At 38.2% G+C, this 17,546-nt stretch overlaps 1 protein-coding gene across 2 annotated transcripts in view; it reads right to left on the bottom strand.

Annotated features, from left to right (window-relative positions):
• The window catches only part of TOP1 (DNA topoisomerase I), a 96,577-nt gene that overhangs the window by 37,935 nt on the left and 41,096 nt on the right, over positions 1-17,546 (bottom strand). Inside the window, exons 4-8 of one of the 2 annotated variants that reach the window (XM_017859079.1) lie at positions 10,264-10,393; positions 8,939-8,994; positions 6,394-6,489; positions 5,351-5,426; positions 1,992-2,098 (exon numbers count right to left, since the gene is read on the bottom strand). In XM_017859079.1, the coding sequence (XP_017714568.1) occupies positions 1,992-2,098; positions 5,351-5,426; positions 6,394-6,489; positions 8,939-8,994; positions 10,264-10,393 (465 nt within the window). The remainder of the gene's footprint in view (positions 1-1,991; positions 2,099-5,350; positions 5,427-6,393; positions 6,490-8,938; positions 8,995-10,263; positions 10,394-17,546) is intronic. The other variant, XM_017859078.1, reaches the window with a different exon arrangement.

Raw genomic sequence — 17,546 nt, 5'->3', positions numbered from 1 at the left:
TTGAGACAGAGACTTGCTTTGTGCCCAGGCTGGAGTGCAGTGATGCAATCTCAGCTCACTGCAACCTCCACGTCCCGGGTTCAAGCAATTCTCCCACCTCAGCCTCCTGAGCAGCTGCGATTAAGGTGCACGCCATCATGCCCAGCTAATTTTTATATTTTTTTAGTAGAGATGGTTTCACCAGGTTAGCCAGGTTGGTCTCGAACTCCTGACCTTGTGATCCGCCCACCTTGGCCTCCCAAAGTGCTTGGGATTATAGGCATAAGCCACTGTGCCCACTGTGCCCTGTGTTTTGTTTTGTTTTTTTTTTTTTTTTGAGAGATGGAGTCTCGCTCTGTCGCCCAGGCTGGAGTGTGGTGGCATGATCTCACCTCACTGCAACCTCCTCCTCCCAGGTGCCAGTGATTCTCCTGCCTCAGCCTCCCAAGTAGCTGGGACTACAGGTGTATGCCACCACACCCAGCTAATTTTTGTATTTTTAGCAGAGATGAGGTTTTGCCATGTTGGCCAGGTTGGTATCAAACTCCTAACCTCAGGTGATTCACCAGCCTCAGCCTCCCAAAGTGCTGGGATTACAGGTATGAGCCACCGCACCTGGCCTTCTTTTACTTTCTGACTCTGACCTCTAGAAAGAGCCAGGGATCCTCTGCTCTGTGATATTCCTTTTCTATACTTCCCATTTAATCCCACGATGCCATAGCAACATGCCAATCACACAGCTGTCACCGTGTGGCCACATTTCTGCCACTGTGGCTCTCCTCTCTGCCACCTTCCTGGTCAGTGCTCTTTCTCCCTTTCCTCAGAGGTGCTGTGGACATCAAAGTTCTAAATTACAAAAGCCATAAAGGCACATAAACAGGTTTGGAAGGCTATATACCGAGTTATGAACAGTGATTACCTCAAAGCTGGAAAGCTGGAAAGGAAAATGAGAATGGAAGAAGAGAGGTACAGGTGACTTTGATTTTTACTCTATTAAATCTCTCATTTGAGTTTTTTCATCATAAACACAAAATCATGTACTGTTGGTATAGTAAATAGTAGAATATGTTAACAGAAATAAGTATTTTTTAAAACATGTTTATTTCAAGATTCTAAACACCAAAAGTAGAAAAGTTCTCCACCTAAACATGCTTCTCAAGAGCAACCAGCTATGACTAAACTGTCCTTCATAAAGACTGAATTTTCACTCCTACAGGGAGGGAGAATGCTTGTTTTCTCATATTCACAACTCTAGATATTTTCACTTATTAATCTTTCCCAATCTAAGAGGCATTAAAAAAAGATTTTTTTGCATCTTTGATTACTTATGAAGTTGATCATATTTTTAGATGTTTATTAACCATTTATTTTACTAAACTGCCTGTTCTTCACATTCTGATTAGACCATTCCTTTCATACCTGTTTTAAAAGAGCTTTTTTTCATATTAGGAATATCAGCCCTTTGTACTGCAAATACTTTTGCTTTTTTTCTTTTTTTAATGGCATGAAGCTGTCCATCTGCCATAAATTGAACTTTGATGTATCAAACGTAAAACACCTTTCCTTATGGCTCTGGTTATGTCCTGCTTCAAAGGATCCTCACGATTGCACAATTATAAAAATATTCACCCACGTTTTCTTGTTGAGGTTTCTTCTGTTGCTGAACAAACAGGCAGTTTTCCCAACACGACTTACATAATAATCTATCCTTTCCTATGATTTTAAATGCATCTGTACTCTCTTCGTATGCTAAATTCCCACCTCTACATAGGTCTGCTTCTACAGTCCATTCTGTTCACAGTGGTGGAAACCAGTTTGAGATCCAATAGATTTAGAGCCAGTTAATGATTTCACTAGAAGTTGGAAAACTTATTTCGAATGTTATTCTAGAGAAACTGTTTTAAGTATTTTACCCCAAATATCAGGATATTAATTTTAATAACTCAATATTCTTGCTTCGTAAGGATATGCAATAAAAGAGGTGGCATTTTAACCCAGCGCTGAGATGTTACCATTTCCACTTCTGTTCCTCTTCTTTCTTCGGTTTCTTTTTCTTGTTATCTGGCTCAGGAACTTTTTTATCTTTATCTTTATTCTTGGGTTTTCTCAATTTACCATCCTACAAAGAAACATGGTGAGAAAGCACTTAGTAAGGACTGATCACACTTCTGGAGGCAGTTTTGGGAGCCATGAGGAAGAAAAACTGTCATCACAGAGTATTAGAACTAAAGAGGATCTCTACTCCTCTCATTTGACAGATGAATAACAAGGTACTGGTGCTCTGTTCTAGAGCAGTATTTCCTAAAATTTCCTGACAAACGACTACCTGGGAAAGTAGTTAAAAAACACTCTGCAGGGGAAGAGACTTGAAAACTGTATTTTTTTTTTTAAACCTCAAAGGAGTTTGGAAAAGTACTGCTCTAGAGAGTAATCCGAGTGTATTTTCCTCACTTAGTTTTTCTTCACTTATGTTTAATCCTACTCATCTTTAAACCTCTTCCAGTACAATCCAGTAACGGCTATACGAGGCTTTGCATTAGATATTTAGCATTCAGTATGAAAGAAAATTCCCAGTTGATTTAGTTGAGTATAGTTCTATCGCTGCTGCTTGTATACACAAAGTCACGATGCAGTAAGCAAGTATTTCAGAGGTTCTAAAATGATACCAATTCCTATGGTGGTATTTCTTTATGGCTCTTCTTTGAACTCTGAATGTAAATGAGCTGATCACAGTGGCACAAAAAAAGGGTATCAAACCTAAACAGGCAGAACTCACCAATACAGAGATAAATCTCAAAACATACACACAAAACCCAAACAAAAATGTAATATTCAACAAGTGAAGATCCCACTCAGAATCTGAACTCTTTTGAAGAATATTTTCCTGTGTCCTACCTATTCAACATAATTTAACTATTTATTCAGTCTTTATTCAACAAGTTTAAAGGTGGTTTTGAACCATCTTAAAATCAATTAAAGAGTGGCACAGCTGGAAAGTGTATGGACGGGTTCATTTAACCATTTCCAGTTACAAGCAAGGACTTTGAAACAGGTTTTTTCACTTGATAAAGGTCATACAGCTGTTATTAACTATGATAAGAGCCTAACTTTATGAGAAAAATAACAGAATGTGACTTACGGCAATAATTGGAATAAACATTTTAGACCCTCATAATAGGAGAGCAATCAAGATAGGAATAGAAAAAAGAGGAAAAGCTTACAGTACCACCCATATTTTAAAACAGGCATGGAGAATATAAATATGTGGGTATGTTTGGGAGAAGGTACTACAGGATCACATTAATTCAGATAATGTTTACTATTTAGGGTGAAACACACCACAGGAAAGGGAAATGTTTTTCAGTGAAGATACTCTAAACAGCTTCTGAGTAGGCATGCAGATGGTCCCAACAGGAAACTACTGGCTACACTGTATGTTTTCAAACCTCAAATTGGGGTATCAGTCACGGAGAGCCCACAGAACAATTCTCAAAAACAAGAGGAAAACAACAACAACAATAACAACAAAAAGCATAGTTGGCGAGTGAGGTTTAATGACAGATTCTGCCATCCGGGGTCCCTGCCACAGTAAGACTGTATTAATTCAGAGTCTTTCAGCCAGCATTTTTCCCCCTATGTGGTAGGGTTGCTAAATAGAATAAAAACTGAAGTCAACTGTTCTTTTTTCCCAATGTTTAACAAATTCAGAGTATTATTTTTGCATAAATGCAATGTAAACATAAAAGAAAAACAACACTTGGAGAACTCAAGTTTTATATTCCTTTACTGACTAGTTTGTACTGATTAGGCACGTGGAAGTGGAGTGGTTGACTACCATAATCACCACTTAACATTTCACTCTCAATTCCTTGAATTAGTGCTTATTAATTTGAACTTTGGCCAAGAATAGACTAGTTGTCATAAAAACTATGATCTTCTAAATACAGGACCTGATCATCTCTCTATGGCTCAACTCAGTCACTAATAGTCTTCATATGATTTCATTAAAGACCTTTCTTCTCCCTCCTTGCAGAATCAGGGGAATCAACAAAGTCCCAGGGGAGGTAGGATACTATAGTAGCTGGTGTGCTGGCGCTGAAGTCAGACTGTATGGGATCAAATGCTGGCTTTACCACTTTAGTAGCTATGTGACCTCAGGCAAGTGATTCAACACTTCTATACTCTATTTCTGCATCTGCAAAATGGAGATGATAATAGGGATATAACAACCTTTTCAGGTTGTAAGGATTAAATGAAATGATACATATATAAAAAATGTAGAAGAATGCCTGGCACATGGTAAGCACCTATTACATTTAATTGTGATTATTAACATCATTCTACTATTATGACAGATTATCCTCTTAAGACTCCCTGCCCCTTCACTATCACTCTCTTTACTGCTGGTACTTCAAACTATCCACTTTACATTTGTGAACCCATTTTGCCCATGACAGTGGCTAACCTCAAATGTAGCATAAGAGCTAAGAACTCACACAACCCCTTCTTCTCTTAGGGGAGGGCATCATTAAGACCTCTGTGAATTTCTGACATCTTTTCTCAAATTACCTGCTAACAATTTTTTAGTATAAGAACTCAAAAGTGTCAAAAGGAGAAAGCATATGATTCTATTTTCAATCTACCACAAGCATCAACAAGAACATTTAGGAAAGCATTTAAACGGAACCGAGTTTTTTGAGGAAGGTTATAGGCCAAGAGGATAAAGAAGGGAGCGTGTGTGTTCCAGACAGAGGAACAGCAGGTGCTCCATATATCTCGGAAGTATGAAAGAATTTGGTGTGGAAAAGAAACAAAGGAGGTTAATGTGACTGGTACAAGCAAGCTAGAGAAGAGGCACAAGATGAAGAGAGGCACAAGATGCAGGGGCCAGATTGGGAGGAGCTGCGGTAAAGAGTTTGGGTGTCAATTTTATGTCAAAGGGGCACCCATTAAAGAACTTTAGATAGGAATGGTTACCCAAAGTGAATGATGAGCAAAAAATTCTTAGGGAAATTTCTTCAGGGTTATAAGCCAAAATGTGGTTTCTTGTTAACACTGCTTCTGTATATATGAAGATGATATACTTTTTGGAAGAACATCTGTTGGCAGCATAGCTGTGGGTAGACAGACACCCAGGAAGGCTGACAGCAGAATCACTGCTGGTTGTGGTTAACTTAAGACACTGTGGGGATTCATAGAGATCTTAAAACTACCAGTGCCACAGCCATCACTTATTAAATTTTTTTCCCTAATGTTATTACTACAACAAACAAGCCAATAAATACCTAAAACTCATTTGTCTTAAGAAGCTGCTTACTGGAAAACTCTCACTTCCAAACTCACCCCAAAGGGCCTAAGTCTCTTTACTAACCTCTTCTTCCTCTAGTTTTCTTTTCTTCTCCTTCTTGATATCTTCTGTTTTAATTTTCTTAGGTTTATAATCAGCACTAGAAAGGGGAACATGAATACACAGTTAGCATAATTATGATTCAGGAGTCCTCACTCATAGGAGACCTACCAACTCTTGGAAGCCTCCATGGCAGGAGTAATTGCTGTTATTCTTGGCTGGGCATTCTACGGTCAAGAGTAACAGAAGTGGAGAAAATAATGAAGGTCAGACCAAAGGAATAGTTACAGCCCTATATAGAGCAAAACTAACCACTTACACTGGCCTGGAAGCAAAATAGGGTGGGGGGATATATGCAGAAATAAATACCACTATCAGATGAAAGTTTGGGAAATAAAATAAAATAAAAAATAAAAATAAAAGATGAAAGTTTGGGAACCAAACGCACAGCACACTAGCCACCACATAGCAGTAACTCACTGGAATGTGGAGGAAAGAAATTCTAGATTGAATGAATACAAAGGAGTTCACTAAGTATTTCCCTTCTCCCTTTCCATCCATTTTCTACTATAATAATAGCGTAATAAGCTATGTAAGAGTGAAAATAATGAATATAGTTTAATCTCACTGAATCTGGGGAAAGAGGTACATGTCTTATGAGCAGTTTTATTATTTTTACACACTGAAACTTCACTTAGAATGTACTGACAGGGATAGGTCTAAGAGAAACTGCTTTAAGTTATCTATGGTAGGCAATGAGAAATTTTAAGTGACTTAATTTATTCTTCATGAATTCTGTATTATTTGAAATTTCTACAATAAATATCTATTGCCTTTACAATAAGAAAAATCTATATAATCTTCATGTAAGCCTTGGGAATACTACTTACTTGCTTAGCAAACCCTACTTCTCATAATTCAGAGAATCAGTCCATTAATCACAAATCCCAAATGAGTAAAAGCCAATTAATGCAGCTTCTATATGTATTATAAAGAAACACATCACATTTATTCTTTAAACTCCTCCTTTTTGTTTTCAAAAGTCAAAGTTTTAAGAAAATACTCACTCATCCTCATCTCGAGGTCTCTTTAATGGCTTTATATCCTCTTTAGGAGGAACAAAATAGCCATCATCTTCAGGTTCATCTTTAATTTGTGGTGGACTAAAGAGAAAAAAAATTGCTGGTCACAGAGTGCTAGAACATCTGTATTGTATTAATACAAAGAAGGAATATGTCATCTCGCTGAAAAGAAGCTAATATAAATAAGGACAACCACATATATATTATAAAGATTTTCTGTGAGCACTTTTTCTCACTTCAATCCTGTGAAGTAGACAGTATTTGTCCTCATTGTACATGTGAATGGGCAATATCAGGATTTGGGATCAAGACTCCTTACTCTAACTCAGAATTCTTTCTCACTATTTCTTAGCTGTCTTTGCCAGCATGGCACGAACCACTCCAGAAATAAACCTAAGGTGTTTTCTTGCCTTACACGAGAAACCTACCATATATTTGACCCCACAAGCTGAACTGATTGTTCCAGTACTCCAAAAGCTAAAGTACAGCTTTTACAAGGAAAGGAATAAACAAATAAAGAAATAAACTAAGTTGATTTCCCCAACTTAGTATCTTAAAGTTCTAAAAATCTGGCAATAATGTACATGTATATTCAGTTACATGGAAAGATAACCAAGCTGACAACATTACAACAAAAGAAGGGCATGTTGTTAAACCAGAATAAACAGAAGGCATCCTATGCCAAATCTATTCATTGTTCAATGTCCTAACTTAGGTTTACTTTATATACAGAAGAGTGTCTCACTACTATTTGTTAAGATCTTACCTTCAAAATATAAATATAAAAAGACAATCCTTTGAGACAACCATCTTGAACCAAAACAAAGAAGGAACAAGTAAAAAATACCATAGAGCCCAACAATCACTGCCCCCCAAGGGATCCTCCATGGCCTGGCACATCTCTTCAGAACCTCATTGCCTTAACTCAGTACAAGCATTGGCCTCCTTACATGTAGCTGGCCCCTGTGGAGGGATCCAAGGATTAAGAATCCAGACTCCACTACAAAGTATATTCACAGGGTTTCAAGAGTACCTCCAACCAAAAAAAGCATACTGGGTCCCCCTGCTTGTGATAGAATTTGAATGTTTAAAGAACTTACTTTAGCACACTAACCAAATGCCAGCTTCTACAGCTGTTCCCCCTCCTGCCTGAATACTGACATAGACCCTTGGGTCCAGAAGGAAAGAAAGCCTATCATTTACCCAACTAGTTAAGTAAATGCTAGATCCTAATTTTGTCACACTGAAGACAAAAACATGTGGGAAGGGTTATTAGGTCTGAAGGAAGAAGTCCTAAAACAATTTAGCAGAAAACTGTATTCCAGTGAAGCATCTGGATTCTTTACAAAGACATACACAGAAGCCAGCAAGGAGTCCAACAAAGTGAACATAGAGACCACTGCCTCAAAGAAGGCTGTGTTCCTAATTTTCTAACCCAAAAAGTCTGAAAATGAACTCACAACTACACATCAAGTCCAAAAAGTTTATTCATATCAGTTTAATAAAAATTCAAGGCAGTCTCTCGGCAGAGATTAGCCCAGCAGTGCCTCGGTCACTTTATCTGAGAAATCAAAATTCCTAGGGCAGCTTGCAGCTCTAATGCTTCTTGAATTTTATTATTCTGCATTCCTAGACCAATTATGAAACACGCCTGAAGAGGGCACCTGCTTCTCCTTGTCTAAAGGACCCAGAGTACCAGGCACAACTGTCAAAAACTTTAACAAATGAAACTGGAAGTTCAAAGATTCAAGGAAGCAAAACTCTCAAAGTGTTTTGTCCTAGTCAATAATGCAAATATTTCCAACTATTTCTAATAAATCCATTCTGTCATTCAGTGAAGTGAGAATATGTAACAATAAACATCTAGTTGTTTCGAAACTAGAGGGGAACTTTTGGGCTTATTTTAGGAAATTGAGGATGAGGAAAACAAAATTATAAAGGTAAAAGCAGTATAGGAAGTAACCTCTAGATTGTGTGCATTTTCCTCTCCTTCTAGAAAAGAGATAACATAATTCTACCCAAATCTACACTCATCCCTAACATGTAGGTCAAATGATCTTTTATATATAAGTCTCCTAATATTACTAAGGACGAATTCAGACTAAGCAATTTTTCAGAAAACTCCATAATCACTACTGAATATGAAGTTCCTTTTTAGAGAAATGAAAATGTTCTGGAATTAGTGAAGAGGCTGTAATACCTTGTGAATATACTAAAAGAAAAACAGTACACTGTATACCATTAAAAGACAAATTTTGGGATATGCAAATCTCAATTTTTAAAAATCTCTCCTGTCAACCTTCTCTACTCGAAATAACCTTCTGGAAAATGTGCTGGTCAGTCTCACTATATGGCACTGTAGAAAGGCTCAGGTTGGCTTATACCAAGTCTTCTCACTGCTGAGTTTCTGGGAACCATCAAGATGGCCAGGTCAGTGTGTTTTGGGTAAACTCAGACAACATTACAACACAGGCAGCTGGCCTGCTGCCCACCCGGAGAAAGGGAAGCCCACGCAGCAGCAAAGTCTTACCTAGAGAAGCCATTTTCCTTCTCCTTCTTTATTTTTGCATCCCCAGAGGCTCGAACCTGAAAAGTCAAACAACAGTAACTAGTACCTTGAAAGGACTAAATCTGAAGAAACCTCTTTTTGAGAATATATAGCATCAAGTCTTGGGACGTTATGATCACAGGCTGGCTCTTATGTTAGCAAAACTGAACAGATGAACTACAGGTCCTGACATTTTCCAACACTCGTTTTTAACAATTCTTCTGGGTGAAACTGTCCAACTCACTGAGAAAGGTTTCCCTTCAAAATGGCAGCTTTTTACCTTTAAGTGATGGCAGGTCTCTTTTCCCCAATAAGTATGTTCTACTACTCAAGAAGTTGCCATTGGCAGTGCAGAGAGGAAACAAAAGCAAAAACCAACCAAACAAAACATATGGGCCAGATGTGATGGCTCATGCCTATAATCCAAACACTTTGAGAGGATGAGGTGGGAGGACTGCTTGAGGCCAGGAGTTCGAGACTAGCCTCGCCAACATAGTGAGACCCCTGTCTTTATTTAAAAACAAACAAACAAACAAAAAACTGTATGCCCTGCCTTCTCTGACTTCGGCAAAGTATACTTATGACCCCCTCCCCTTCAACTTCCTGCTTTGTAGATTCGTCAGAAACTTTATCTTTCAAAAAAAATCTTCATATATACACACAAAGGGATACACACATACACACAGATATACACAGAGTATCTCTAGAAGGATACAAAACATAATCAGTATAGCGATTGCCTCTGAGAAGGATGGGAGACAATGAGTCAGTGGTGAAGAGATGTCTTCTTCACCATATTCCTTATTTCATAGTATCTGAATTTACCAAGTACAAAATTACTTTTCAAAGCTAAAATAAAACAATCTCTTTTAAAACTATACAGAGTACTATTCATTCTCAGCCGGGTGAGCCTAGTCATTTTTAGAAGGCTTGTACTGGTTATGTTGGAACCAAAAGCCACAAAGGGCACCAGCATCACTAAATTTTCACTCGGGAAGAATCTTTAATGAACAGAAGACCAACAAGGCATTAGGCCTTCTCCCAAAAACAATTAATTTTCCCTAATGCATTCTCAATGTATCCACTGGCAACATAAAAAAAAAAAAGGTAATGATATGGACAGATCTGCTACTGTGAGACATATGGTGATAAAAGGCTTAGTTTTTATAGTTTAAAGTTTGCTCTGAATTCTCCTGACAAGAGACCTTTCACTCCAAGGCCAAGGGATCTTACTATGCAGTGCAGAGAGCTGCTTTTAAAGGTAAACAAAAGTGCATCCACGTCCCTTCCTCCCCCAGCTAGAAAACTCTGTACCTTTTCCTCTTTTCGTTTTCCTTGTCTCTGTCTTTGTGTTTGTCTTTATGCTTTTCTGAGCTTCCATCTTTGTGTTTGGTCTTCTCCTTCTCTTTGTGTTTCTTTTCAGAATCTTTATGTTCACTGTAAAAAGTTAAGTCACAAAGTGTTACCCAGAGTAGGGACCACAAGGATTCGTTTCACAAGATACCTAAGATAACATGAACCATGGAAACTTACAGTACTTAAACAGTACCGACAGAAGGTTCAAGTAGAGGGTCTTGGTTACATCGGACTTTATCTTGTTTGATGTTTTTATTTTTGCAAAGAACAGAAACCATCATTCTAGACACACCAGGACATTTTTTTAAAAGTGACTAAGAATACACAGCCAGCCCTGTGTATTTCTGCAACGTTCTACCAGCACAAAAACAATGAAAGCTCCCACTTCAGCATTCATATCTGATGTGAGGAGGTTTCACCAAGAAAGTGTTTGGTGGCTTTGTGTCAGACTTGAAACATATCACACATGTAGCCAAGCCAGGGTTTATGAAGTGAACAGCCCACTACAGTGGATATTTCCTTCTAGTTTTAACTAGTCAAGTTAGTCACTTCTAGATGGGACTTATGTTAGTCCTTTCCTCACAATAAGAAAAGACCCATCTGAAAGCAAGGGCATAGGAACATTCTTTAATTAAAGGTTAAAAAAGCAAAATATGACATTATAAGGCAAGAACCACGAAATTGTGCATAGCTTCTTACCCTGGGATCAAGCTCCTGGAAATTTCTCTTAGGGAAATAACATTACATATAAAGATGTTTATTTTGGTGCTTCCCTTAAACAAACAAACAAAAAAAAAACAAAAACGAACAAACAAATCCCAAAATTGGATACAACCTAACAAGTGGGGAAACTGTAACATATCAAATTATTTAACTGTTAAGCTATAATTTGAGTACCACAAATACATTTTGAAAGGTTTATGACAGAAAAAGGAATATAATAAAATAACTGCAACTATGTAAAAACATGCATGTGGTCAAAGACTAAAGAAGCAATAAGTAAAAACCACAAGTTGTAGTTTAAGGTGACAGAACGCTATTATTTTTCAGTACACTGGGACAGGCAGTTAAGGAGCCTTGCTTACTGCACTAACCAACGCACAGGAAAAAAAGACTTCATCAGCAATGAGCTCATTAGGCTATGTCCATCCCATGAAGTTTGTTCTGAAGGGACACTTGACTACAGCAGAAGATCATAAAGGGAGAAACAAATGATGGCATGCAGTTAGGCAGAGCAACAAAATCTAGATTGGGAGAACATCTGCTATTACACACTGCACACAAAAGTAGCTACAACTTGAAAAAGGTATTTGAGTGATGAATAAGCAGAAACTTTAAGAAATCTAGCCAGGGAGAAACAGGATACACTATAGGTTAGGAAAGACTCAAGTACTGAAATAGATGGAAAAACACAACAACGCCCACTTTCCCTTGCTTACATATTTCTCCTTCTATATTGCGCTCATTAGACTGTTATTTACATGTGACACACATTTAAATAACAAGTCTCCATAGGAGGAAAATTCTTTTTAACTCATGAGAACAGAGCTTGTGCATAGTTACAAAATTTCTCTACCATGCTTTTTGTTCTTGGAATTAATATGATGTTCCTCTAACTCAATGTGTTCTCATAATCTGTGTTTTTTACCAAAATGCAATGTTTTATTTAAAAATGTATCCCTTACTTTGTTTAAAAAAAAACAAAAAAAAGTCTTCCAATTGCATTAGCACTCTTATTATCTGTTCTCATTAACTTCTCCAAGCTTTAGAATGAATGGTCAAAGAGCAAGGTTGCTGAGATTATAATTGATTCTTCAGGAGTTACTGTATATATAATCACAGGCACTTGGTTTTTATACTACCAGCAAAATGTTTGAGCTTACCATTCCATTATAAAAGCATGGTAGTTTTGTTTTATTAAGCATCAACTGTAAGAGGGTATGTAAGTCATCTATACAAAGTTCTGCCTAAAAGCAAAAAATCTGGGAACAACTGCATCTATAATATTGATGGACGAATATACTGCCTCCCCTTGCCCTGCCAACTATAGCGGGAGAGGGGACAGCAAAACAAAATTCTACTTTCTAAGCAAGCATTGTACTTGGTATTTTCACATACATTATTTCATTCAATTCTCACAACACTCCTGTGAGGCCAGTTTTATTATCTATCCCCTTATGCTCACACAAACAGGAGACAGTTGTTAAAAGACTTACTCAAAGTTGCAATGTTAAAAGCAAAGTTGGAATTTAAATTTAATATTTCCACCTCCAAGTTCAGAGCAGCCTCCACTACATATCAATACCTTTATATTTCCACTAAATTGATACCTACTGCTTAAGGTAGACTGGTGTTAAAAAACAGCCATGGTGAGTCTGAAGACTTGCTATAAGGTCCTAGCTTTATTTTACCATCAAGCAGAAACTTTCTAGATTAAAGATGTTTGGATACCTGAAAGGATAAACACCTTTGGGGTTGCTTGTTGTTTTGTTTGTTTGTTTTTGTCTTTCCATGAAACTATAAATGGCTAATTCAGGAATCTGAATTCAGGAACACTCCATCTTCCGTTAAGTTCCACCTTTCCCTGACCCATTCTCTTTCTCAATGAAAGCATTTCTTAGAATGTTAGCCAATTTCACTAGAAAACTGGCTTTCTGAGCCTTTTGGTAATCACAGCATAGGTACCTACAAGTGTACAGTGGCCCTGCAGTTTTCAGCTTTGGTGTACATTATCACACCAAACAGAGATCAGGGAAAAGCAATCAACAAATGACAAGGCAAATGAGACATCTGCCAGGAAGCCAAAAGTCAGTGATATTTCCTCTGCCTGCTAACCAGAGAGAAATGTATATAGGAAATTCAAAGTTCCTGCTAGAGAAGTAAACCTCTTTGCAGGTCAAAATTAATCACAAAAACCAGAATGGGATGAAGCTATCATCCTGACTTTCCAAAGGAAGCCAAGTCTCCTCTACTCCTGTTTAGGTATAAGAGCAGATTTGGATTTTTATACTAGCTGACCTCAGATGATTCAGGGTTAAGGACAGCTTCTGTTACAGGGCATCATATAGAAGACTGCTAGAAATTTGGGTTTATAGAGCTCCACTAGGCTTCTGAATACAATGTGCTCATCCCTACTTGTTAGGTGCTGTTACTGTCCCTGCCTCCACAAATAGAGAGCAGAGTGTCTGGGAGCCCAACCTGGCTTCCATAACCCCAAACCGGCAGGAGTTCTGGCAAACAGCAAACCCCACTGCAAGTCTTTCCTAGGAATGCACCTGAAGGAAGTAGCAAAGGTACTGGGGAATAAGTCCTATGATACAGAAGCATGTCCAGGGCTGTGCCAGGAAAGTCAGAAACAGGATTTGGCCAGCAAATAAAATGGAGTCAATGTGGGGTCAGTCAGGCTGACGCATCCTTCTGAGATTTTCTAACACGTATGTCTTTTTCCAAAAGACGTAGGACATGTTTGACTTTCAAGGTAGCTAAAGAACTGCACTTTTCTCATTAGCCGTGAAATGATGGAAATTCTGACCAGTGCAGAAAGTTCATTTGCTGGCTGCCTGTTTTAAGAGATAAAATACTATGTTATCTTCATACTGAACCTGCTACTTTTCCATACAAAACAGACACAATATGTCAAAATAACAAAAGAGCTTTAAAAGTACAATTGAAGGCTATAATATTAGCCAGTTTAGAGGTTGAAAAACAGCTGATTAATTACTGAAGAAACTGCAGTAGGGCTAAATTAGAAAAATGCTGGACACCTGAAAGGGTTGTCTTTTGGTCTCTTCCCCTCCCCCCCCCCCACCTCCCATTTTCTCTTTTAAGAGTAGAAGAAAGGCTTAATATCAACCATAGGAAGGAACCCGAAGGTCAGACAAACATATTTTAAGAGTAAGTTTAGTCTGGGATATGCTGAAGGACAAAAATACAGACAGTAGCAGTTCTAGATACTTCTGTAATGGTCACACTTATGGATGAAATATGAATTTACCCCATGGGCAGGAGGAACTCTGAAAGAGAAAACAATCAATTATTGGCAATGCATAGATCTTGACTTCTTGGTTCATAGTTTTGCATCTGTATGGGGTAAGATTCCAACACACTAGCAGGGACTAGAAAAGCAAAAGTCAATGCTAAAGAGAACAAATGGAAAGATCCAAACCCACTTTTCCAGAGTGTTCATGCCATGTGTTATGCTTCAATTGGCTGAATTCCACTAAAGAAAAAAATAACCTGTGGTGTGGTGGCTCACACCTGTAATCCTAGCACTTTAGGAGGCTGAGGTAGGCATATCACCTGAGGTCAGGAGTTTGAGACCACCCTGGGCAACATGGTGAAATCCCATTTCTACTAAAAATACAAAAATTAGCTGGGCATGGTGGTGCATGCCTGTAATCCCAGCTACTCGGGAGGCTGAGGCAGGAGAATCGCTTGAACCAGGGAGTTGGAGACTGCAGTGAGCCGAGATCACATGACTGCACTCCAGCCTGGCGACAGAGTGAGACTCTGTCTCAAAAAATTTTTTTTAGAATTAAAAAAGAAAAAATAACCTACACTATTTTTAAAGTGATGACAGCAAAACCTTTGGTCTATGATAATTGCTGGAGCTAAGCAGACCACAGAAAAGGGTGACCAGGGTCTCTCTAAGACACTTATATAGAAGAGTGGGAGAAAGGGTGCAAGTAGGGAGCCAGTAGGGAAAAATGTTTCCCTTCTGGCAAAGCATTGTTTCTCTAGGAAAAAAGACCACCACTACCACAACAAAATATTGATATTCTGGAAAGCTAGAATGTTGGCTATGGGAAACTATTTAAAATCTGTCCTCCATCCCCCATAAAAGTATTTAACAGATACTTGAGTAGCACCCAGTGCCAGGCACATTTAATGTCGGTAAGAAAACTCAGGTAAGTACTGGTATCTCCAATTCACAGATGTGGAAACTGAAGCACAGAGAAGTTAAGTAACTCACCCAAGGAACTACCTTTAATGAAAGAAATAGGATTTAAACTCAGGCAGTCCGGCTCCAGAGTCATGCACTTGACTACTCTGTTACTTCCCAAACAAAGCAAAAAAAAAAAAAAGCACTGTTAAAAGTAGAAGGAGCCTCCATATATTCTGAGAAAAGGACTTAGCCACTCATAGCCCAGCTACCTGTCTACTTCTCAAGGCAGCAGACCTCTGCAGGTCACATGAAGTTGGATCGTGGGGATTCCTGTGAGACAGCACAGAGAGCTTCAAAGTCTTGGTTTAGGAGGGAAACTCATGACCCTTTCAAGGATAGTAAGACAGTTAAAGCTTAAATGATGTTTGTAAAATTAAATATTTAAGTAACTTCAAAAGTTCCCTCTGGGAAAAGAGCGCAGTTTCTGAAATTAGCCAGTTTCCAAAAGGCACTAAGAAACAAGGGTTCCTTAATGATACACTACAATGCCGATTATACATCATTAAACAAAATCACAAGGACTCTAGTATTTTATATTATAGAAGTATCAAAACTTCAAGGTAAATGTAATTTCCTAGAAATTATTTAATCCTTTGTTTTCAGGCTAGAGAGGATAAAAGAATGTGCCCAAAGATGGCAAAACCGATACCCATTCTAACTCCCATTCCTCCCTTAAGTTCTTTGTCTCTATTAATAGTGTAAACAGCCTCCCAGTTATCCAAGATAGTAACCCTTTTTCTCAGATCCTTCACGTCATTTGTGGCTAAGTCCTATTTGCTCAACTACTTCCAATGGCTTCTTGCTCAACTCAGAATCGAGTCCCGACATTTCCCCTCACCTTTTAGTTAGCGTAAGTAAAAGTCCCAACTTTTTGAAATGGCATTTAATGGTTTTGCCTCAAGTCACTTTTTTGGGTCTCATTTTCTACTATTCCACCCTGTGTAACCCACCTAACTAGATTCCTCCCAGAACAAAGCATATACTACAATGCCTCTACGTTTTGCTTATAGTTTTTCTTTCTAACCATTACTCTCCCTTAGCAAAATTTTAACCATCTTTGAATGGCCAGCTCAAATGCTGTCTCCACCATGAAATCTTAAAAACAATGATGATGGCTCACTATAATAGGGATAAATATAATACTGAAAATATCAGGGCTCCAAATGGAATGCTATCAGTAACTACTGAATTACATTCAACTACCAGACTCAACAGCTCCAATTTATCTGCATGATATTATACTAGGCTTTGTGGTAATTATCATCATCACCATCATTATCTCAATTATTTAGTATGTTGCAGTTCCCAAAGAGCTATCATGTGCATAAACAAACTTGAAAGCTTGACAAAGCAGGTACTGTTATCAACTCCTGATCAAAATGGAAAATGAGACCCAGAGAAATTAAGCAGCTTGGATCACGACACATAGCTTATAAACGACAGAACCTGGTCTCTTAACTTTCATCTTAGTGTGCTATTCAATATATCACACTGACTCCCACGTGAACGGTGGTGATACTGAGTTTCCTCATTTCTAAACTGTTCAATCTTCTCTGACTATGTAAGTTATCCATTTCCCCTAGACAGGCTGATATAGTGATGTGTAGACAAAGGGAGGGCTCTGGCAAACCACTCACACAGAAAGCAGCATACGTCTCTTTTAAATTTTATTAATTTCAGAAAAATCTCCCCTAATCTGAGAACTGGATGCTTAAATCAAGTGCATATTCCCAAAATTCTACACGTTCTCAATTACAGTTCAGGTAGGATTTGGAACTGAAAGGAAAGCAGAAGCCAAAAGCATCCTTATTCTCAGATGTTTCTCACACTGACAGTACAGAATAGCACTGCCAATATGGCTGGAAAAGTACTTCCCTTGCTATTTCACAGCAGTTTTCTGTCTTCCCTTGCTTTCCACAAATTTGTCACTCCAGTGTGAATGCCAGGTTTAAAATTGGCAAGAGATGCACAGAGTCAAAAACTAAGAGGAGGAATTTCATTTCACACGATTCTCTTATTTTCTAAAATCAGGCCCCCTCTCCTAAATTGCTTTTAATAATATTCTGTTTATATAAGAGATCTAGTATTAAAGATACACAATGGATAAGAATGCAACTCTTTAAGAAAGGTAGCTTGTGAGACCCTACAAGCCACGTAATTCCTTGGCATCTAGAAGAGTATTCCTTTTGAGATTATTTATGTATTTTTTAAAAGAGGGACGGCCATGATGGCTAACGCCTGTAACCCCAACACTATGGGGTGCCAATGTGGGAGACCAGAAGTTCCAGA

The sequence above is a fragment of the Rhinopithecus bieti genome, unplaced genomic scaffold (genome assembly GCF_001698545.2).
Source record: "Rhinopithecus bieti isolate Rb0 unplaced genomic scaffold, ASM169854v2 scaffold_38981, whole genome shotgun sequence".
Taxonomy (NCBI): domain Eukaryota; kingdom Metazoa; phylum Chordata; class Mammalia; order Primates; family Cercopithecidae; genus Rhinopithecus; species Rhinopithecus bieti.
The sequence above is the reverse complement of the archived record's forward strand: the minus strand, read 5'-3'. Positions and strand labels throughout refer to the sequence as shown.